Source organism: Phoenix dactylifera, chromosome 10, assembly GCF_051530095.1.
Source record: "Phoenix dactylifera cultivar Ajwa chromosome 10, Ajwa_hap1_PhDact_Kaust_v1.1, whole genome shotgun sequence".
NCBI classification, from domain to species: Eukaryota; Viridiplantae; Streptophyta; class Magnoliopsida; order Arecales; family Arecaceae; genus Phoenix; species Phoenix dactylifera.
The window spans coordinates 30,529,393-30,552,053 of NC_143199.1; the positions used below are offsets into that span (position 1 = coordinate 30,529,393).

A 22,661-nucleotide genomic window follows, 5' to 3' on the forward strand; every position below is an offset into this window, starting at 1 on the left:
AATATAAATATAAATTAAATATTGATAGTATAGATATAAATATAAGTACAACTTTGATAGTTAAATTTTATAATCACCAAATCAAAAATATTACTAAAGTGAAAGATAAATTAAGCTAATATTAAATTAATATGGTCACTTTTTTTTAAAAAAAATTATGAATATGTTATAAAAATGAATAAAATTGTAAAATGGATATGAATGTTTATCATAAACTTAAATTTATATCTATATTCGAACCTCCCACTCTGCTCCTCACCTCTTCCAAACCCCTTGGCAAACAAGAACTCCTAAGTCCTAACCATGTCTGAGATTTGAAGCTGCCAAAATCCAGAATCTCGGCGGTCTTTTGCATACCCAAGACTAAATGGAGCAGAGAACCGGGACTCCGCACCGCCGCCACGGACTCTGAACCATGGAATGGCCAGTCTTGCTCTCGTGTGATGGTTAGCGGCCTCTCGTCCTTCATCTCAACGTCATCGTTATTCGCCCGACCATCGACCTTCAAGAAGCCAAGTCTCCCTGGAGCATTTCATCGAACAGATGCCGTTCTTAAATACGGACTCCTTTTCTTCGATGCGAGAATCTGCACCCATAGGCATACTCGAGGTGCGGAATTCCGCACATATATTTTTATGCAGATATTCTTTGTCTACATAGATGTTTTATGCGGACTTCCGTATACTGTCGCACAAATTTTCCCAATCTCGGCAACCAAGTTCCCGGATCCAGTGTCCATCCTTTTTCAATCCGAAATTCCTTTCTGGGTTTAAAATCTGATCTACCTGACCATAAAACGCTAAGATTTTATTTTGTTGTGTTCATGACAATTAAAGAATAATACCAATTCCATTTTAAGTTTTCTAATATTGATATTTTTTTTTACTTTACTGTGCAAGAGCTCACGGTGCATAACTGAGCTTAGGTAGAACTTACTATCCCCCAAAATATTAGAGATTTAAACATCAATGGCGAGCAAGTTCATGGTATGAACATTGCAGCTGTTGGATTGAATGACATAACGCTTTTGCATTCTAGACTCGAGAAATGATCCACGGGAGCATGAGAACATGAGCATTATTTCAGCAGATAATAACAACCAGACCCCTTTTACAGGCTGCTGCCATCATTCTGGCTTTGGTTGATGAAGATGTTCATAGCAAATGTGTCCGAATCCTGCGACAAAATCCCACAATCGATCTCAAACAAGTATCAAAATAAAAGTTGTTTTCCTGTTATAATGAGAAATAATGGTCAGTAAAAGGATCAATTATTTGGAGATATCAGCATTATTGAAACTTATTCTCAAAACGAAAAATTAATATTTATTTTTTTTTATTTTTCATAAATTTTTCTTGCAGATAAATATACTTCAGAGATCATCCAAATGTATAAAACTTGAGAGATTATTCCAGGTTTGAGTCCTGCTCTCACTCGGAAATGATCAGTTATTTGATAATATTCAATTCTAATGCCTGGAAAACCCTTCACATTAGTCAAATCTTCCAGGATCACCTCAGGTTTCATAAGATTGATTATAGGTCAGTTGTATTAGGTATGAGTACTTCAAAAGCAGATAGAATCAGATTGCATGGCTATTTCATCGACCTTTACAAAGACTGCAGATTTTTCCGAGCATGTATCAAAGACTATAAAGTTACCAACAAATTGCAATGTGCAGTTCTAAAGAATGGAAAGGCAAAGTGTTGACAATGCGAAAAAGAATAAAAGCGACAACATGGCAGAGAAAATTACTGAATAGACGAAACACGTTGTGGAAGCAAGAAATTTAACAGTAGAACTTATTAGGATTTTATATATATATATATATATATATATATATATATATAAAATCCTAATCTTGCCATTTCACAGTAGACCCAGCCATTCTTCCTTGCTTTGGATGGATCCATGCAATCATGGACAGGAAAGAACAACTGCTCGTTCAGATAAATATCATGAGTCAGGTTCAAATTTTAAGCCTGCTCGAGTGCAGAAGATGTTCAGCATGGTCATGTTCAACCTGAAGGCTGCCAAATTGAAATTATTCCCATTCGACAGTTGCTGGTGGTTTTGACGTAATGTCCTGGCAGACTCTGTTTACTCCCCGGACGTTATTGCATATCTTTCGAACCACATCAACAAGAAATTTGTGGTCAAAATAGTACCTGATTGAGATTCACATGTTAATGAAGATAATGCAAGATATGAGAGACAATTAGGATAAAATGGGGAAAAAATAACTGCATATATGGAAACATCAAGAATCGATGATACATGTGCTGTGATTCAAAGACAATATTTGATGCCTCAAGGTTCACAAATCATAAGTCAAACAGGAGAATTCAAACATAAGATAGAGGCAATCCTGCCTAGCCATGCTCAATCGCAATCCTATTGCCGACCAACCCAATATGCATTTTAGAGTGCTGTGCCAAAGCAATAGGCGCTCGGCAGGCACAAATTCGAACACAAGCCTTTCATCGCTATGTCTGCTTAATTTCGAACGTATATGACAGAAGAGGATTTTAAAAGTGCACAAATCTTGTTACTAGAAATGTTAATTCTGGGCTCATCAACTTTTCTCATACCCTCATTTAGCACTTAAGTGCACATATTGAACTAATGCTACCTAAGCCAAACACAACGCTAAATACTACAACATGGAATGTAAAACTAAGTAATATATAACAGTGTTATATTCCCATATTCGGTTCTCTAGCTTCCAAGAAACAAACAATGAAGCTACAAATTACATGTGCCACATCCAGTATTATTAGTTTGTCTGAAAACATTGAGGTTAATACACAAACAAAAATGGTTATAGGTGGTCTGAAAATTCATCAAAGAAAAAACCACCAAGCTAGAGACACTAAATTACATGGCAATGTACGAACTGTATAAATGATGTTGCTCTGACACTGAACGTACACATGGAGAAATTGCCTTGTGCACGTGTCTGTAATTAATGGATTTAATTTGTTACACATGTGTCTGTAATTAATGGATTTCATTTGTTACCAGGCCCTTAAATAATTGCACATCTACAAGAAAATCGTGCTAAAATTTCCCATTAAGAAGGGCACGTGCTATTTCCATCACTATGTTTGCACTGTGAGCACAAGCAAAACCCCAAAAAGAACGACATCCAAGGGCAATACAGCCAGACATACCTGCTATGTGCTAGATAAATTCATTTTTGAAATACAAACCAATCACATATAAAAAACTAAAATTATCATTGGAATTAAATACATGAGCCCTAGCACCATAATGACTGGCGAAAGCAAATTTTAGACAACTGTTCATATCCATTAACGACTTTTAACCAACAAAAAGTTGTTTCCCTAATTATTCAAGTATCCGATTTCCTGAAAAAAAATGAAAAAAAATCAAAATTTATTTACTAATAATTCAAAATTGTCTACTTTCTGAAGCCTAACAATTAAAAGAAAAAATTGCTGTGGGATCTGATCATCTTTATTCTCCTTGGATCTTTTATGTGGACCATCACCACAAACACATACAAGCATGAAGTTTATTTTACTTGTAACATTTACTCGGTCCACCATCAACCTGCAAAAGGTTGTAGAACTCCAGGAAAGATGGATGGCCAAACCAATTCCTTTATCTCCAAAATGATCTCTCTCTCTCTCTCTCTCTCTCTCTCTCTACCATGTACCACCCCCTCCTTTTGAATAACAAATTTGTAACAACCACTGCTTTTATAAACAAAAATTCAGCATAGCCACCAACACTCTAAATCAGCATGAAGTATTTCCCAACATTATAATAAAGAACTAAAGTAAAATAAACAATGAAGAATCAAACCTGTAATGCTACCCTAGAGTTCAGTTTGCACACATTTTCAGATTCCACAACCAGATCAAATTTCTCTTGTTAATATATCCCAAAATCACTTCTAAAATCCTTATACCTTAATTTTGCATTAGATTAAACCTCTTGGCGGAATGCAATACCAAACTTCCAGACTGACTTCTTAATTTTTACCCAGTCTCCCTTATATTTTCTACCTCTCCTCCTCTCATCCCCTGATTCTGACAAAAGCTGCATCTGATGATAACTTAAAATTTCATCATGTTAGGGCCAAAAATTGAAAATGATAGTTAATAACCTTTTGAAGAAGAACCTCATTTTATGTGTCAAAACTATGATCATGTTTGTTCAATTTATCGATGAAGTTTGCAAATGAAATTCAACTAACAAAAGATCATTCAATCATTTTCCTTTGGGAGGATGAAAAGGATGTAATGGTAGCAAATTCTACTTTTCTGCACCTAACATGCTAGGTTTGAAGATACCATATATAAACATAAAGAAAAGGGGATTAGTAAGTTAAGAAAGAATTGTTACTAACCAGTCTGCAGTCATTCCATCCTCGCTAGTAATTGCTCTAAGAACAACTACATGAGAGTGAGTTCTCTGGTCACCTTGAACCCCAACTGATTGTACTGGCAAAAAAACAGCAAAAGCTTGCCAGATGGAATCATAAAGACCAGCATCTTTTATCGACTGAATGAATATCTCATCGACCTGCGAACAAATGAAGAAATAGATGACATGATACCACAATAACAGAAATGTTATACTCCGAAGAAATAATTAAACAAATAAAATAAGCAAACCTGGCGTAGAATCTCTAAGGCATTTCCTTCTGTAACATCACCCAAGACACGAACAGCAAGGCCAGGCCCAGGGAATGGGTGTCTCTTCAAAAATGATTCAGGAACATTCAGAATACTTCCCAGTTTTCGTACCTTCGAGCAAAAGTGAGACCAGTTAATCTTGGAAGTGTGGCACAATCAAGAGCAGAATGTTTTTAATAAGCTATATTACACAACTTGTTCTTTGTTGCTTAAGTTACTAATGCTCTTTGTAAAGAAATTTTTTTTAAAAAATGCTTGCATAATGTACTCAGAAGCTAAACCTCATCTTTAAAGAGGAGTTTAAGTGGTTCGATGAGCTTTAGCTTCATGTCCTTCGGAAGTCCTCCAACATTATGATGGCTCTTGATTGTGTGGGAGTGAGTTCTTCCACTTCCAGGAGGAGGGCATGACTCGATCACATCAGGATACAGAGTTCCCTGGACCAAGAAAGCAGGTTTCTTTCCCATTTTTTTTTCCAACTCGTGAGCAAAATCATCAAAAATAGATATGAACTCCCTTCCAATGATTTTTCTTTTACACTCCGGGTCTTTAACACCTCTAAGCTTACTAAGAAATTGATCAGATGCGTCAATGCAAGTAACTGGCAAATGCAAGTCGCTCTTGAAGGTTGACACCACTCGCTCTCTCTCCTTATACCTACAGAATAGAGAAAGATATCAGCATTCACAAATTACAGATGCTAAGATTAAAATTTAAATCATTTATTTATTATAAATAAAATGAAATCCAACCTCAATAATCCATTGTCAACAAAAACACAGTGCAGCCTATCTCCAATCGCCTTATGAACAAGAGTAGCTGCAACAGCGGAATCTACTCCACCCGATAATGCACAAATGACATGTTCATCAGGTCCTACCATTCCTTTGATGACTTTTATTTCCTCCTCGAGTACATCTTGCAACTTCCAATCGGCAGTTACCCCACAAACATCAAAAAGAAAATGCTGCAGTGTTTCCATTCCCTGAGGTGAATGCGTCACCTACACCAAATTTCTTTTTCACATCATAATAAAATAAAAATGAAAGAATGCGGCGCTAGAAGCAACCTATAAACGCACGGTACTAAATCAGTCAAACTTCTTATTAACAGTCTGATGCCACTTAAAAAGAACGAAAACGAAATACCAAACTGCAATAAATTTAGCGGTTGAACAAGTCGCAAGAGCTATGAACAAGCTTCAAATCCTTGCTGCAAATACGTTGCAAGAGCAATGTAAAGTGCCATCATGATCAAGACAAACGAAGTGCTACTTTTAGAAACAAATTCATAGGCAACATCAAAATTTCTTGTTCGTGGTGCTCACCAGAAACAAGAAACAAAGGCAGAGCTCTGCAGCTATTTATCTTATCAATAAAAATCCACAACACACAATAAGCCGTAAGAAAATCATGGACAAAAAATCATTTCCTTCCTTACCAGAAACAAAGCAAGTTGATATTTTTCCCCCTCAACAAATAATTTCAAACTACTTGACATATAATAAAAGAATCAAATTGATATTCTTGGAATTGAACTAGCAATGGAATTAATTTCTAATATTACCTCCGGATGGTACTGAAGCCCGTAAAACCTTCTGGAGTGGTTCTCAATCGCCGCCGCCGATCCCTGTAAACTTCTCGCAACCACCGTGAATCCCTCGGGCAACTTCACCACTTCGTCACCATGGCTCATCCACACCGTCTGAGTCCCGCAGGCAGCCTCCGGCCCATAAAGCCCGCACTCCTCCTGCTCCACCGAGATATCCATCTTCCCATATTCCTGCTTCTCTCCGATGGCGACCTCTCCCCCGAGCTTCTGGACGATCAGCTGCATGCCGTAGCAGATACCGAGCAGGTACACGCCGTTCTCCTCGGCATACTGGAGGAAGCCGTCGGGGAAGGAGGGGGCTCCATCGACGTGGACGGAGTGGGGCCCGCCGGATAGGATGACGACGCGGGGCTTTAGCTCGGCGATGGAGGAGAGAGAGGAGGTGCCGGAGATGCAGAAGGAGAAGACGGAGAGCTGCCGGATCCGGCGGGTGATAAGGTGGGTGTACTGGGAACCGTAGTCCAGGATGAGCACCAGGTTCCCTCCGCCGCCGCCGCCGGTGGAGGCCTTCGCTAGGTCTAGGGGCTCCATTTTCTCCGGCGGCTGGCGAGCGTTTAGGGTTTTGCGTGGGGATTCGGATTAGGGTTAGGATTTTGGGTGGGGGCAGATTTATGTGCCAGAGGAGGCTGGGATTCTTGCGCTCTTGATTTGGCGGGAATTCTCTGTTGATAGGTCTGATGGACCCTTTGATGGCTGTCTTTGGGCCGTCCGATTGGTAGGCTTCGTTATCAACCATCCTCTTCGGTCCAACGAACATGAAGAAATGATCGCGTAGATATCTTATGCGAAACTTCCGCCTCTTGTTTCGTATGCCATCCCTTTTCCCTCCCGTGCAAGTTTTGCCTAACTTCCACGGCAAGAGCGGTACAATCCTGGATTTTCATGGTATCCATCTCGCAGAAGGGCAGCTTCCTTTCATTTCATCTCGCACCTTGCACCGTACTAAATACAACCTGTTCAATTCTTTGAAATAAAGAAGAGACAGTGATAGATGATGTAGCTGGTATATCGGTCTAAATCGAATAGTACAGAACATATCGTACCATACCAATTCGATATCGATACCACAAAAAAAATTTTGTAACCATACAATATTGATATTATCGTACCATACCAATTCGATATCGATACCACCAAAAAAATTTTGTAACCATACAATATTGATATTGTGTTAGTGTGGCATCAGTATGGAGTCCGATACCAAGACGGTGAACCTTTGTTGTACTTCTATGTCGTGCAAAACATGCATATCAGAAGCCTGGACCTTTTCTGTAAATCTTAATATACGACGGTCTCCATGTGCTTGCATATTGGTCAAGAAGGTAACTTTGAGAAGAAGACAATGAAGGTGACTCCTAAATTGAACCAAGAAGATTCTCTCTCCATATTAGGTTCAGCCGATTTGGCTCGATCAAGTTGATCAGGTTGGTTCCAATTAGGCTTCCTAGTGTGCTTGGTGTTGTCCGATTGAACAGAGCTCAGACTTTCGAGTTTTGTGTCCAACCAGATTTGAACTTAAGATTCAAGCACAAGACTTGATTGGACTAAGCTCGAGCTCGGCAAAATTGTCTTGATATTAGACCCAAGCCTGACTCAGCAAATGCTAAACTCCACTCCTGCTCGTGGGAACAACTTCATACACAATTTAATGGATTATCAAATCAGAAAAATGTATTGCCACGCTGGTCTATCAAACAAAAATCTCCTCGAATCCGATGATGCCAGCCCAGCTGTGCTTCCGTGATATTTCATAAGACCAAACAAACGAACGGCTGCCTTGAATTACTCAAATCTCAAATCGAAGAACAAATCACCCCGTCGATCTAAATCAATTAATCTCATGAACGGTGGTGGATTGCTCGACGAGTCTTTAGACGGATGGTCCTGATTTCCCCACCGTTCAGATTTTGTGGGATTTGGTTCCTCTTCGCCGCTCTCTAATCTCTATATATACGGGTCTCTAAACGATGGCGTCTTACATTCCATCGGGCTGCGGCTTCGGTTATCGAGGGTTAGGGTTTCGTACCAACATGCGGCGGTTTCAATAGATTTAGTTACTTTTTTTTTGATGGTTTTTTTCGTCTTGTTCTTAAATTAAAGCATTGCAAGAAGGTTTTGTGGTTTGCTGTGATGAATCCTGGAAACGGAAGATGGATGATTGGGGGTTGATAGCTCCCATGTGATGCCTCTCCAAAACTGCAAAGGATTTCTGAGCTGAAAACTTTTGGATCTCGAAGTCTCTATGCGACTATATGCTTTCTTCGTTCTTCTTCTTTTTTGTTTTTTTCACTGTTTACGCCTGAGTTTGCTGTTTTGAACATATGGATCTATTTTAAATCCCTGTATCTCCCCCACCCAATGAAAAGAGTGGGGGAAAAGCACTACCATTTAGTTCTTCTCATCAACCTTTGATATAAATACCTCCCATATTTCACAGCCATCAATCAACACTCTGCCCTTCTCTTGTTTAAGGGACATTGTAGATTTCATATAACACTCTAGCATGCAGCAAAAGTGCCTGTACAATTGTAAAGAATTGTGCCCCTGAAAAAATTTAACCGGAACACGTTTAAAGAGAAGATTTATAAGCCATTTATCAGGAAGGGCAAAATAATATCCTCTCACTTGGGGCAATAGTTATTCAATGGATGTGTCATTTCCATTTTGAGGTAAAAAAAAAATAAATCCATCACATTTCTAATGAAATGTTACATTGAAATATATTTTGCATTTTTTATCTTCTCCACTCATCATATTCTTTTAAGGATAAGGATAAAACACAAATAAAGATTTCAGACTTGAAGCACAAGTATGTTCACTGGCATTGTTGAAAAGAGAGAAGTCCATAACAAAAAGTAGCTTTTCAAGTCTTGAATCTCTGCTTGATTATCTCGAGACCTTCCCTGCAATCTTTAACAGCTCTCCTTGCACTATGGCCAACCCTTGAATTTAATCCAGAAGCGTTTTCACAAAGCTCGTTGACTGATTTTCTTGCCTTTGAAATAACAATACCATGGATCTCTTGGGCACGCTTGGAAGCAGTTGATACTGACTGCTTAAGAGCCCTAACTAAAGAGACCATCTTTTGAATAAATTTCTCCATCACAATGTTAGACCTTAATTTCAATTCAGCGGCCATTGTCTTTAGTTTCTCCACAATCTTTTCAGCTCTGGCAATCGTTCCTTCCATTGGAGGTGGTTTCCAAGCTCTAAGCCATGTGGGTCTGGTGGAAGCATCATCCTGAAGATCATCAACAATGACTCTGATGCCATACTTCTCCCACTGTTTTCTGGCTTCCTCTAGAGCTCTGGTCTGCTTCCTTGCTCTTTTAGCTTCCTCCTCTGCCCAGCACCTGGTTAAATATTAAACATTGTGAAACTTGCTGGTGTTAATTTTGTTCAAAGAATAAAAAAGAAACCATTACTCTGAGAATACTTTAGTTAAAACGTGATTGTGAACATGGAACGATAAGACCTGCCACAAATTTCCAGATAGTAGGTTACAATAAACTGTGAAGTATCTATCACATTTGAGGAATCAGAGAAATGGTGCTCTGGTGGAGATGCAACGAGAGAACCAGACAGAGATAACTATGGACTTCATACCAGATAGGATGGTGTAGCTGACAGATATATTTGAATCATTAGAGAAAAATTAAGCAGGTGAAATATCTTAATGAACAACAAAGGGAATTAAAAGAAAATGCTACAGTTTTCTTTATTAGAGCAGATTTATTCACAAGGCACCGTAAGAGCATGAACAGAATATCTTATTATCAACCAAAAAATTTAAGTGCCAGTAGTTCTCTAGTAATGTCAGCATTGACATCTTTACCTGGCCATGGACAGAGCTTTCCTCTCAACTTCCAGCTCATATTCTAACTGGGCAATGACCTGGTTCTCTCTTTCTGCTTCCTTCCTAAGTTTGCTAATCCTGTCCCTCTCAAAAGATATCTCAATCTTGTCATTCATCAGGCTCAGCAACTGCTCCTCGACCTCAGGCCTTATCCTTGAAAAGGCCTCCATCTCTGCTTCAACAGCTGCCTGCCCGCACATAAGGGCATTGTTTTTTTCCTCTCTTTCAGTTCTTAGTTTTTCCAATTCCAGCCTTGCTTCTTCAGCCAATTTCTCTAGAGCATTTATCTTTTCCCTTTCAATGGCAAGATCTTTCCTATAGCTTGCATTAAGGTCTTGCTTAACTTGATCTGCAAAAGCAGTATGAGCATTCACCGTTGTTTCAGCCAACGATTCTGCTTCAATGCGTGCTAGTTCATCACTGATAGCCTCAGCACCATCACCACTTGTCAGAGCAACAGCAGCTTGAGCTTTTGTGACTGGTTTGTTGGGTTGAAATAGTCTGGTAAATCCTGAACATGACAAAGTAACTGTATGACTAATCACATGTTCAGACCAATTTATACAGATAAGGGACTATAGATGTGAAATGATACCAAAAGCAAAAGCAGTGATGCTCCGGTCTCCAGCAGACAAGTCAGCTACCAAAGCAGGCCAAGCATCTGGATTTATTTTATCGATGTCTATAAAACCAGAGCACTGGTACAGTAGCTGCTCGAATGATAATATCATAATGTCGGTAATCAACCAAATATTTTCTAATAGTACCATAAAAAAATGTTGAGTAAATCTCAAATGTTCACTTATTACATTTCTGTCAACTAATGGAAGAAGTTTTTTATCCAAAGCCATCTTCCAACTCACAAGATCTTGGCGTGATAGGGGGCTGCAGTGCAAATAGCTTGATAGGGTAAGTCTAATTTTCTTTTTCCAGAAACAAAAAAGGGGAAAGCATGTGGTTCACCTTTCTGGTGAAAAGAGGACAGAATCCTGAGATGAGAGCTTGCTCGAGATAAGTCCAGCTTCTGCCAAGCCTACAGTGTGAAATGTGATACTATAGGTGTGACACACCAGTGAATATGGAACAAATTAAAGGAAAGGCATTTCCATGTAATAATCTAAGTAAAAGACAATTTCATACTAATTTCAGTTCTTACCTTGAATGGTTGCAAAATCAGGGTCTTCAGGAGTGACATCGTCAAATGCAAGTTCAGTCACCTTCTCTATGTACATTGCAGGGTAAACTTTTGAACAAGTGTACCTGTGCAGGATTTTAAAAGTTAACAATTTGCACTATGCAGCAAGGACTGCTGCTCATACTTAGAAATTATGTCCAACAAGTATTTGAAATTTTACAGTGATATCAGAAGAAAAGAAGACACCTCGAAAATGAACTGCTGGCGGCTACCAACCATCGAGCATACTCGCGACGAGTACACAAGTCCCCAGGTTGAACATCATCCTCAATAACCTATAAGACATTTGATAAGATGAAAATTACTATTCAAAAATTACCAAGTTAAAAAGAATGGATAAAATTTTCAACATAGAGATATACTAGATATTTAAATTCAGATAGAACTCTAGAGGCATGAACAGGAAGACAAAAAAAAAAAAAACAGATATATTGCCTGCATCTTTAAGCTCTCCCTTATATAGCCTTACAAAATACATACAACTGATGTCATGAATAGTTAGGGAATAGCTCTTATCCAAAGACCCTATTTGTAACAAAAGAACTCGTCCAGTCATGGTCACTCAGAATACAAGATTGCAGATATAACCCATCCTGAATGACAAATACCGCCTTGGCTTACACAAACGCGTGCTCCCTACAAGTGATAGTTATTAAAAACTACATGCCCATTGCACTTTTATGAACATGAGTTGGTTATTCTAAGGAAATTCATGAGCTAGTTGATACACTAACAAAAGGTCTACTAGCGAAAAAATGAAAAAGGTAGTCAAGCGAAAGTTTTACCACAATCACTGTTGAACAATATAGAAGTACCTTTAGAACTTGCAGGGTTCGCAATGCTTGCCCTTGAACTTCATCAACTACTGGAGGAACTACAACTTTTCCAGGAGGCACCTCAAAAGCTGCAAAGACAAGCAAGAGCAGATACATCAACAAAGTAGAAGGTTTTCTCATGCACTAGCAACTAACAACTGACCTGCCTCTATGAAGTGACTGTCTATTTTGGATTATATTCCATTTGGATCCACTAATCCTGAAGCTGGAAGTGCTACAAAAGGCACACTTTATTGTTCAGAGGTTAACTAATGGATTCTGCTGGAAGCATCTGGATTTCAGTCGGACAATTGTGATTCAGACTGCTCATGATGAATCCACGACATTTACATCATATACTACCAAAAACAAAGAGTAAATATCAGCAGGGAGCTGCAGCATCCAGCTGTTCTCAATAACCGATTCCTTTGAAACCAGAGGCAGCAGTCTCCACTAAATTTTCAAAACGGATCATGGAATCTTGAATGGAGACTGGCTCTAGTTTCATGAGACCGAAATTCAGGAGCAGATTGTAAATATGAGCTTCTGACACTAGGAAAATCCAAAGGAACCTGGAAACCCAGGAATTTATTGTGTTGGGACTGTCAATTTTTGTGACCTTTTGAATCAGTGTCGAAGAAAGGTAAGTTAGTAATTAAACAAGTGTATGCAAATTCTTGTCACATCATATAGTGGCGTTGACTTAAAAAAATTGATGGTGCAATGTGAATACTTGAAACCAGAAGGATCACAGAAACACTGACATCATAGGCAGATATTTTGGTGGAATTTGGTTAAGGTCATCGGTTAAAAAATTTTGTACAACATTTGTTGTCAGATGCAGATCTTCTTGTCATGATGCTTTGTGTATAGATACAACATTATCATGATTCTGACTTTTAATGATGTCCCTGGATCAGTAGTAGGTCTATATCTCATAAGTAACGACTCTATAGGAGGGAAATTGTCCATGTTCATACCTCTCTCATGCTCAGAATTAGAGTCTTTCATCTTGCCTTCCTTGTCTGATAATACAGCATAAGACCCATTTCCCACTGGATCACTTTGTGTGCTCTGATCATCAGAAGACAGTAGCACCTCCTGTTCAGTTGTTAGAGGTTTCATCTGCTGTTTGACTCCTGTTTCCACCGACAATTAGGATTATTAAAGGACTAAGCGCTTGAGCAAACAAGAGATTTAATGGTGATTCATCTCTTAATAGTCAAGAATATCATTGTGAGAAAAAGGTAAAAATTGCAACACAAGAATAACCCAAAACCATGCAAATACCATTCAAATTCAATAGCACAGACAGAGTTCAACTAAAAACATTTGGTGTCGCATATAATTTATTAGTCATGGTACTTGCCAGTTCCACTTTTCAAATATAATGATGTAAATGTAACTCCAGAAGCTAATAAGATTCCAACCAGTCCAGCTTCCAGAATCCCTGCAAGTAAACTAGTGGACAAGTGTCATTAGTATTCCAAAAACCTAAAGAATATGGAAACATTGTAATGCGAATATATAATATGAGGGAATATTCTGTTCTACGCCACAAATCTCTTTTTTACTGCAAGATTAAAAATTAAAGAGGGGCATAATTAAGCTTTTGATGATCCCAATTGAAAAGATTTTCCGTAGAATATGCTTGGAATATATTTTGATTGAGCCATGTTGGGTTGATCTTTCAGCGCATATCTTTGTTATCATAGGTCTGCCTATATGCAATCAACCATTCCGTCCGAAACATTGGGGCATGGCATTCAACAAGTCATCTCAAGCTTCATGTTAGTAGATGACAGTAATTTTCATGAGCTTTGGTCCTTAAATGACTAAAATCCATCCATAGGTCTAAAAAGGAAAATTGTGTCAGAGCGAAAGACAGGAAATAGGTTTCCACAAAACTTAGAATTGCTGCTGCTACCGGAGAAATATACAACTCAGAAAAGAGAAAAAGGATTAAGCACAAGGAATTATCAAATAGAAACTTCACCACTGCACCAAGGTTTTTAATCCACAAGTTTCTCCTCAAAATTGAAATATAATAATATCCGCTAACCAAAAATTCTAATCCAAGTCAGGCAATTCGAAACATCAAGACTAGTCAAATAATTAAAATCCTATCCAACTAAAGAGGCAGAAGAAGTAAACGAAAAACAATCTGGTAAATCGACAATAAGTTCTCACTTCCAAGCCCTCCCTTCTTCTTGGAGCCGCTAGTCTCCGGGGAGGCGGACCACCCGGAGAAAGAATCCGGCCCCGGGTCGCCGTCGGCCCACGACTGGCTCTTTCCTCCATCTATGGCCGCCGTTCCGGCGGCACGGACCAGGCGGACGCGGCGATGGGGCGGATGAATTCGAATCCGGAGGACGACGGAGGAAATTTCTCTGGACCCGCGTCCCAGCCGTAGCTGGAAACAGCTCGGCGGAGCCCTTAGCATCGCCTCTCAGGCGAGAGGGACCCCGACTGAGGGTTCTGGAGATCGAAGACGAAGAAGAAAGAAATAATTTCCTTTCTTTACATATTCTCGGGTGAGCGAGAGGAGACCGTACGAGCAAGTGGAGCGACACGAGTCGCTCGCTCTCTCTGCTTCTTTCCGGGAACGCCTCGCTTAGTTTCGGACATTTTATTCGTAGCTTCCTTCACGATTTATGAAGTCCCACGTCCGGATACACCGGGCCGGTCTGCAACAATCTTAGATCAACAACCCACTCTTAATTTTTCAAGTACGACTCCCAGGTTGCAAGGGTGCAACCACAATTATTATAGAGCTCAGGTTGGGATCAAACAGCTCATAAAGTTTTTCGAATCGTACTCGAGCAGCAAAATACTCAACTCAACATGAGCCTAATATTAAAATATAATATTATAATAATTTTTATTTATAATATATTATTAATTTAATATTTTAAAAATATTATATTATATTTTAACTATTTTTTAATTATAAATACGATTCGAATCCGTGCTCCATTGATATTCTAGCTAAATCGATCTCAAATATTATTATTTTTTTTTGATCGACTCGAGTTCGAACTTAAATATTAAAGTTCAACCAATTTCAAATAATTACACCCTTAAATTAAGACCCACCTACATTAATAAATTTATGGTTGATAGTTAGCCCCGCAGACTTTATTAAATCCGCATTGAACCTAGATTTAAGCAAATCTATATGCCCAGCCTTTTTATCTTATTTTATTTTTTTTGACAACAATGGACAAAGGGACATTTATATGAGCGAAAATAGACACCCATTGTAGGCACATGAAAAGTTGTTGATTTGATAGTATCATAATCAACAAACCATCGAGTTTGGCAACAAATCCCACCTTGGCACATGACAACAGAATTATTGAACTGCACATGATGAGAGCCCTGTAACATTGAACTTATATGACACTAGAAGCAGTATGGCGATCATGCTCAGAGTTAGCAATTTGATGACCACATTTATGGCGAAGATCTTGCATGCTCCATTCTGAAATTGCTGGGACAATTAAATACTCTGGATGCCAGAAAATTCTATCTTTCAAAGTAAATTGTTGCACACCAAGGTTAAAAAAAATGCAGCAAACAAGTTAAGTATTACCAGGCTAGTTATGATAATAGATACAAATGAAGGAAACAATAGATCCTGTCTGAGAAATTAACCATTACAAGGTATTTCAAGGAATACAAATTTCTGAACGTTAAGCCACCCCCCTGCAGGATTCCAACACTGAAAACAAAGTAGTGCAGGTATAACTCGATATCTTCACCATCCATGTGATCTTTGAAAAAAGAAATTGAAAAAAATACACACCAACAATTAATTTTGACATCAATGTGACAGCAGAGGGTGAAGGCCAGGTGATTATGAAGCTCTAGTTGAGTTTAAAGAGGGAGCTGAGCTGAATTTGCACCCAGAAACCACCATCAGCAACAGCTTTGTAGCTTGGATTGACAACAGTAACCCAATGAACACAACAAGGAGCTTATACACATCTTACCAGGAAGAGAAGTGGAAAGATTACATTGAGCCAGCACACATTTCATTATTACATATAGACGTGCAATACAAGCAGAATTTCACATCAAGCTGTAGCAAATAAAACTATGAATGCGAGTGCTCTCGAATTTTGTAATATTTTTTCCATCAGCGGCCCTTCAATGACCATTTGCTGGGTACCACAACCGACCTGTGCAATTTCAAAAGAGAAGACCAAGAATCGTTAGAATCTCAAGGTTTATGATGTAGCAGACAAGTTTCCCAATTGCAGGCCTGCTTGGTTTAAACCAATCAACTCTAGGCCACAAAATTGCTTCTCAATTAACTGAGCTATGGTTCTAACACATAATGTAATCAAATTTAGTCACCTTCAGGCTGGAACCACCGATCCTGCGAAGTGTGACATGCTGACTACAACGCAAGGCACCACCAGCAAAATCTACCTGAACACAATAAGTAGAGCACGTCATCTAAGGCATCAACAGTACTCAGATATGTGCAACTGTTCAGAATGCACAACAAACACGACTTGAAAATCAAATGAACTTGTAGGGGTGGAAGATGTCTCGAGATGCAAATACAAGCGTTGTAGGGCTGAGAAGAAGTGAAGGCCTTGCTACTGGCCGGGAGACCACTAGCAAGCCTAGCATTTAGGGGGAAGGCTTGCCAGCTGCTAGGTCGTTGGGTTCCCATCCTATGGAAGGTGCTGTAGGTCCAGCAATCTTGGGCTTCTGTTGCTCACAGAGCGCCTCATGTTCAATGGGAAATGGAGGCTATCACACTACAAAGGTGGGGAAGATGAAGGCTGTCACACTACATAGATCTCATTCATTCTGAGAGAATGCAAAAATATGGTTTCACTGAGTAGAAAATATGCAAGGAAACAAATGCAGTTTGTAGTGGCATTACAAAGAGCTACTAATACATAATATTAGATGGCCTACAAAGCTTCATCTCACAAACAAGCTGGTCTATAGTAGCTAGCAATAACTTAAATGATCAATAGCATGTCCTTGCTACAGATTGTAGCGCATGATACGGATTATAATGATGTTTGATAACTCTAATGTACATGTTACTAATTTTACCAGTACCATGAATCAGGGTTTTGTTAAATTTTATAGAACATACAATTGTTAGGATAAAATATTAAGAAATGAAAATTATCTTGATAATGTTATCCATAATAAAAAAGATTGTTAATTTGTAATTCTTATGCTATAAAATCAATGTTGTGAGGTATAATAGAATCGCGACATATGCATTTGGTGAGAATAATATATAAATAATGACAACAAAAATGATTTGAGGAAGAAAATGCAAATGAAGCTTACTTTAAGACAAAGGCATTATTGCGTGTATGTTCGAAGGACTTTGCTATTGAGTCACTCATCCATTCAAGAAAACTCTTGGGGGGCATTTGGTAACCCCAACAGGATCACCACGGTGATCTAAGATCTCCAGTGATCCAAATGCTGGGGTGATTTGATCCCCAATGATCTAAGATCAATATGTTTGGTAGGCCATGGTTTAATGATTAAAAATCTCCGAGTATCCATCAGTAACTTGTTTGGTATGGTACGGGGATCCAAGATCACCGACCACATAATACCACAAATATCCTTGATATATCTTAGATAAATTTTTTATGTGTTTTTAATTCTCATGAATCAAAAAAGTAAGTCAATATGCTAATTCCTGTAATAGCTCCATAATTTTGTCACATATTCTACTTTTAGTAGCCCTTATCATATATTTATTAATCATATAAAATATATTATAATAAAATATTAATATATTTATCAATATATTAATTATTAATATATTCTATAAAAATATATTTATTACTCCTATAAATTATTAATCTTATATAAATATGTTATTGTTCATTATAGAATTAATATTTTTATTTATACTTATAATAGATTTTTTAATACTAATAATTATTTTGATTAGAAAAATAAGATAAATAGGAGTAATATATTAAATATTTTTATTATATAAAAATAAAATATAATAATATATTTCTACTATAATTTAAAATTATCCTTCAATAATAATATAATAATAATATGATTAGTAATATATTATAATATAATATATATATATATATATATATATATAACATTGATATAATATATTGATGGCATATTGATATATCAATTTTTCTGCTAAATTGAGGGATATTTTTGTCTTTAACTTTCAACCCAGGATCACTGCCCTGGGGTGATTTTAGATTTCCGACTTCAAGGATAGGTATCCCATCACCGGGTTGGACGGTAATTTGAGGAGTGGAGGTGATTTAGGATCAGCGCCACGTAGGATCACCGTAGTGCAACTAAATGCGGTGATCTCATCACCTCCACCCACATCACCTTTAATCTTGAGACAATCACCCCATACCAAACGCCCTCCTGGCGTAATCAAGTGTGCTTGTAGCCACATTTGTCAGAAAGAAGACAGGAAAAGTCAAATGCTGCTGTGCCTAATACTGCAAGTTAAATGAAAGATAAAGCTTAAAACCAAGGTCCGCCGTACCGGTACCGGTCGGCGTACCGGTGGCCGGCCGGACCGGTACGGTACCGGTCCGGTCCGGTACGTACCGGTCCCGTACCGGCCGGTACGCGGTGGTTTCAAAAACCACAGCGTGCGGCGCTGTAGTTCTAAAAAAAAAAAAAATCGTATCGGTGCGAACCGGCCGGTACCGGCCGGTACGGGCCCGAACATACCGGTTTTTTATCCGTTCCGGTACCGGTCCACGGCCGGACCGGTACGTACCGGCCCGTACCGGCCGGTACGGCATTCCATGCTTAAAACTCTTCAAAGTGAATAGGATAGGCAAGATATAAGTCAACAAAAGATCGACCTGTTCCAGTAATGCCCTTCCAGCTGTATCAACAGGAAGCAGCACATTTCCATCTACCCTCAGAGCCTTCACTACGCCTCTGTAAAAAATATGTTTGCACACTCAACATCTTACAGCCTGACTAGAAATTACTAAATAGAAAATGGCAAACATGATGCGATTTATGAAGCATCACAATTTAAAGCTTGAAAAGAAATTACGAAATGGAAACTGACAAAGATGATGCCACACATAACATATCTACTCTAAGTTGTACCGTGCAGATTGTTGGCTAGAAATAATGCAGTTAAAGCTCTCATTGAAAAATCCAATAGTGGCAGACTATAAAGAAGCATGATAACCTATATGACTGATCACTTATGTAGAACTTAGATAATATGGCAGCCAAAACTGTGAATTAATATTCGCCAAAGATTTGTAGGACAATAGGTGACTCTTCCTGCAGAAACTTCTAGATCTAAAGATTCTATTACCAGCAAAAACTAGATGCAAAATAATAGATATATGAATTAATAGGTATACTGGCATGGAGGATTATAGCAGTTACTTTCATAGAAAGACACAAATAAAAACACAGCCAAAATCATCACAAATAAACCAAAGGTTTACAAAATAGGATCTATATTGCTTCAAACATTATAATGAGTCAAGCATGAAAATACAACCATGTGCATGCTATGATGTTCAGAGCCTTAATCTTCTTCGTAGCTAATAAAGATAAATCATCCGTTCCAGGTATACATACCCACTAAATATCCACCTTTTTTCTGAGTGGTACAGAAACCATCAATATCACAAACAGGATGTAATAAAAGAGAACACGGCATGGGATGTCCCTGGATAGCCCAAGATATCATCATATTTATGATGAAATAGAAAATTATATGATTCCATTAATGCCTCTGATTTAAAGATGTAAAATATTCCAACCCTCAAAACTAGAGCAAAAAAATAAAAGAAGCCATAGTGATCCAATGCATTCATTTGGTCAGACTTAACATGCTAGAACATAGAAATACATTAAGATATCTCTTCCATTTAGCAGATTGTCACCCAACATATAATGTAGACATATAATTTGATAGCCACCTGTTTAAACATGTAAACATTGTCATGAGCATAAAAGGCACAACTAAAGCTGAACCCCATTATGTATTCGTTGAAAGAAACAATTGTATCAAGTTGATCCACAAAATAAGCTAAAAGATTTCTACAATAAATGATGCTAGATTAACAGAGTTATAGCTTGTGCGAAGCTTACTCTTCGAGAAAGGTAAAGGTAATGATCGTACATGGTCAAAAGACCAAGTCCATATACAGGTTCTGTTGAATAAACTGGAGTTTGAGAGTTTAAAGTGTTTCATGACATTTGGCAAAGCACCAAGATGAATGTCTGGATGTGACAGCAGAACAGCATCAATTGTTGGTGCTACCCTGCAAGCTCAGGTAGAGTAGAAAATCCAATCATCTATGGGGAATGTAATGACATAGTGAACAAACTTTGGATATTACAAAAATGCACTATAATCATTTAAGCAGGTCCAAATAAGGGGAGAATCTTCCAGATAGCTTGCAGGAACAGCTGAAATGAAGATACCAACCAGAGAGACTGTTGGTGTCTGCCTATGGACATTATTTAGAGTTTAGACTCCGAGCATGTTTACCTTTTGTGTTCAAATGCCTGTAGGACAGCTCCTTAAGCTGTCTATAATAGTCGTATATGTGTCATGGACCTTCTGGACATAACACTGTATTCTTTTTTGGAATCTTTCTCTCTTAGGGATTGTTACAAGTCAATTTGTTTCTCTTAATCTAAGAAAAAGTTCTATGGCCGTCTTTCTTTTTCAATATCAGTCGGTCGTTATAAGTCCCTGCCAAAGGAAGACTGAGTTTTTACTCCAGCGCACTCCATTACCTTCTGCCACAAGGTGAAATCTTAGCTCTTAACTTCTCAGATTACAGGATGTTTCTTGTTACATTTGTTGTTTTGCTGGTTACTCCAGTCTTATCCCATTGAAATTTGGCAATCCATTGGTCTTCAAGAAATTATATTGGCGTAAAAAACCGTTCCTACAAGCTAGCAAAGAATTCAAAAGAATCCAGATAGGTTACTTTTTTCAACTTGGCATGAAAATTCTCCACTTCTTTTTACATATCGATCAAAGAGTTTTCAGACCGTACTGTAGGCCTCATTCAAGAAGAGAAAAGAAGAAAGACAAAAGAAACTCGAGGATGACTATAGAGGTTCAAGAAATCAATTTGGTGGAAAAATCGTTTCTTTCAACTGTTAAAGAATTCAAAAGGATTGTTAAAGGCTGTGTTTCGCCTAGGAATAAAAAAAAAATCCACTTATTTGACCGATTGAACGAAGGGTTTCAAAACAAGACCACAATCTTCATTCGAAACGGAAAAAAAAAAAAGAAAGAAAGGAAAAGAAATGCGGACTAATCCAAAGAACACAAACGAAAAAAAAGGGCGAAGAGAAGAAGAGGAAAGGAACGAGCATTGAAGGATTTGAGGAGATATACATCGAATAGATCGTTCCAGCCGAAGTCCGTGAGAAAGTTGAAGCCATCGATGGAGAGAAGATAGCAGAGCGGGTTCTCGCCATACACAGTGAGTCACCTGGATCCCCATGAGAGCGAGAGAGATGGGAGGGGGCCAAGATAGGGTTTTGAGGAGGTCTCTAATATAAAGCGCTCGCAGACCGGGAGATCCCGTGTGAGCCCAACCAACGGTGGTACTGGCCTGTGGCGCGTACTATGTACGACATAGGCCGAATAGACGGCTGTGATCCCGTCTGATTTAAAAATCCCTCTGCAGCTAGATGGATATACTCCGATTTTTTAGCTGTTTGCCTAATCTTGCTTCCTAACCTGAAATAAAAAACGGTTTTTCAAGAATCCGCTTCTCAAAATAGAATTTTGTGGGGATACTTTCTTAAAGTTTATATTTATTTTTTTATTCTCGTAAAACACTCTTTTTCATAAATATTTCTAATATAATATTTTTATAAAAATATATTTATTTTAATTAAAAATAAATAAAATTTTTAATTTTTTTTTATCGTAATCATCTTATAAATATTTTTTTTATATATCTACCTATTAAAAATATTTTATTTATTTTAATTTAAAATTGTTAATTTTTTAACACGGATAAAAATAAGAATAAAAAATTATAAAATAATAAAAATAAGAATTTTATTAGAATATACAAGTAAATATTAATTTTGAAAAAATATTTATATAAAATTTGATATTTAGATATGCATTCATGTAAATAAATAAAATAAAATAAAAGATGAATTGAAGCTGTGAATTTATAAAGCAAGGAGCCGTCATGTACCACTAAGGTGGTAGCACAGTTGGATCGGAACTTTGTTTCCAACGGAGTGACTCAGATTCGAAACACGTAGACGTCGATTAAATGCGGAGGCCAGATACTGCCTGCCTGGTTTGTCCATTGGAAGCGCTACTAGTCCTTGGGTATTGAGGTGGTGCTGAGGTGATGTACTCACACGCGGATTCATCCGTGTTGGTGGAGAGAGTATGAGAAACTTTCTACCTGCATTGAACATTCTCTGGTGGAAGGAGAGCCCAGTGGGGGCTGCTATGCGGATGGGGTTAAATTTCCCTCCCCTCTTCTTTTTCATAG

At 38.0% G+C, this 22,661-nt stretch overlaps 3 protein-coding genes across 7 annotated transcripts; all 3 read right to left on the bottom strand.

The window, feature by feature from the left end:
• Positions 1–1,609: 1,609 nt before the first annotated feature.
• LOC103698548 (uncharacterized) lies at positions 1,610–6,920 on the bottom strand. Its single transcript, XM_008780586.6, has 6 exons — positions 6,234–6,920; positions 5,420–5,670; positions 4,949–5,324; positions 4,647–4,778; positions 4,379–4,554; positions 1,610–2,168 (listed from the first exon to the last, which is right to left on the bottom strand). Exons 1-6 carry the CDS (start codon positions 6,807–6,809, stop codon positions 2,045–2,047), a joined length of 1,635 nt encoding a protein of 544 aa, XP_008778808.4. The 5' UTR covers positions 6,810–6,920; the 3' UTR covers positions 1,610–2,044.
• Positions 6,921–8,846: 1,926 nt separating this feature from the next.
• LOC103698557 (uncharacterized) lies at positions 8,847–14,884 on the bottom strand. 3 transcript variants are annotated; one of them, XM_008780598.6, is made up of 11 exons: positions 14,335–14,884; positions 13,514–13,605; positions 13,125–13,283; positions 12,145–12,233; positions 11,516–11,604; positions 11,291–11,394; positions 11,098–11,167; positions 10,944–11,019; positions 10,730–10,844; positions 10,114–10,645; positions 8,847–9,631 (listed from the first exon to the last, which is right to left on the bottom strand). In XM_008780598.6, the coding sequence occupies exons 3-11, from the start codon at positions 13,267–13,269 to the stop codon at positions 9,142–9,144; spliced, it is 1,710 nt and encodes a 569-aa protein (XP_008778820.4). In that variant the 5' UTR covers positions 13,270–13,283; positions 13,514–13,605; positions 14,335–14,884; the 3' UTR covers positions 8,847–9,141. The 3 variants fall into 3 exon arrangements, with proteins under 3 accessions (XP_008778820.4, XP_008778817.4, XP_088562076.2); XM_008780595.6 differs by having other exon boundaries at positions 13,514–13,594; positions 14,335–14,770; XM_088705950.2 differs by lacking the exon at positions 13,514–13,605 and having other exon boundaries at positions 14,335–14,770.
• An 847-nt stretch (positions 14,885–15,731) lies between these two features.
• LOC148702357 (uncharacterized) lies at positions 15,732–21,692 on the bottom strand. 3 transcript variants are annotated; one of them, XR_016396716.1, is made up of 6 exons: positions 21,533–21,692; positions 20,266–20,438; positions 19,005–19,083; positions 17,473–18,629; positions 16,507–16,581; positions 15,732–16,328 (listed from the first exon to the last, which is right to left on the bottom strand). XR_016396716.1 is itself a non-coding variant. In XM_088705951.2 (4 exons), the coding sequence occupies exons 1-4, from the start codon at positions 21,613–21,615 to the stop codon at positions 16,224–16,226; spliced, it is 342 nt and encodes a 113-aa protein (XP_088562077.1). In that variant the 5' UTR covers positions 21,616–21,687; the 3' UTR covers positions 15,732–16,223. The 3 variants fall into 3 exon arrangements, 1 of the variants encoding a protein (XP_088562077.1); XR_016396715.1 differs by lacking the exon at positions 17,473–18,629 and having other exon boundaries at positions 21,533–21,686; XM_088705951.2 differs by lacking the exons at positions 17,473–18,629; positions 20,266–20,438 and having other exon boundaries at positions 21,533–21,687.
• Between the last annotated feature and the right edge of the window lie 969 nt (positions 21,693–22,661).

What these genes read in the sequence shown, in the direction of transcription:
- LOC103698548 (XM_008780586.6), bottom strand. Translation starts at nt 6,809, where the DNA reads ATGGAGCCCCTAGACCTAGCGAAGGCCTCCACCGGCGGCGGCGGCGGA. An exon ending in GGCTTCAGTACCATCCGGAG is followed by an intron (nt 5,671 to 6,233) that starts GTAATATTAGAA and finishes AATTTGGTGTAG; the next exon opens with GTGACGCATTCACCTCAGGG. An exon ending in CCTTAGAGATTCTACGCCAG is followed by an intron (nt 4,555 to 4,646) that starts GTTTGCTTATTT and finishes ATTTGTTCGCAG; the next exon opens with GTCGATGAGATATTCATTCA.
- LOC103698557 (XM_008780595.6), bottom strand. Translation starts at nt 14,587, where the DNA reads ATGCTAAGGGCTCCGCCGAGCTGTTTCCAGCTACGGCTGGGACGCGGG. An exon ending in ATATTTGAAAAGTGGAACTG is followed by an intron (nt 13,284 to 13,513) that starts GCAAGTACCATG and finishes CGGTGGAAACAG; the next exon opens with GAGTCAAACAGCAGATGAAA. An exon ending in TAATTCTGAGCATGAGAGAG is followed by an intron (nt 12,234 to 13,124) that starts GTATGAACATGG and finishes TTGTCTTTGCAG; the next exon opens with CTTTTGAGGTGCCTCCTGGA.
- LOC148702357 (XM_088705951.2), bottom strand. Translation starts at nt 21,615, where the DNA reads ATGGCGAGAACCCGCTCTGCTATCTTCTCTCCATCGATGGCTTCAACT. An exon ending in GCTGGAACGATCTATTCGAT is followed by an intron (nt 19,084 to 21,532) that starts GTATATCTCCTC and finishes TATTTTTTACAG; the next exon opens with AGGCGTAGTGAAGGCTCTGA. An exon ending in GAAGGGCATTACTGGAACAG is followed by an intron (nt 16,582 to 19,004) that starts GTCGATCTTTTG and finishes TATTGTGTTCAG; the next exon opens with GTAGATTTTGCTGGTGGTGC.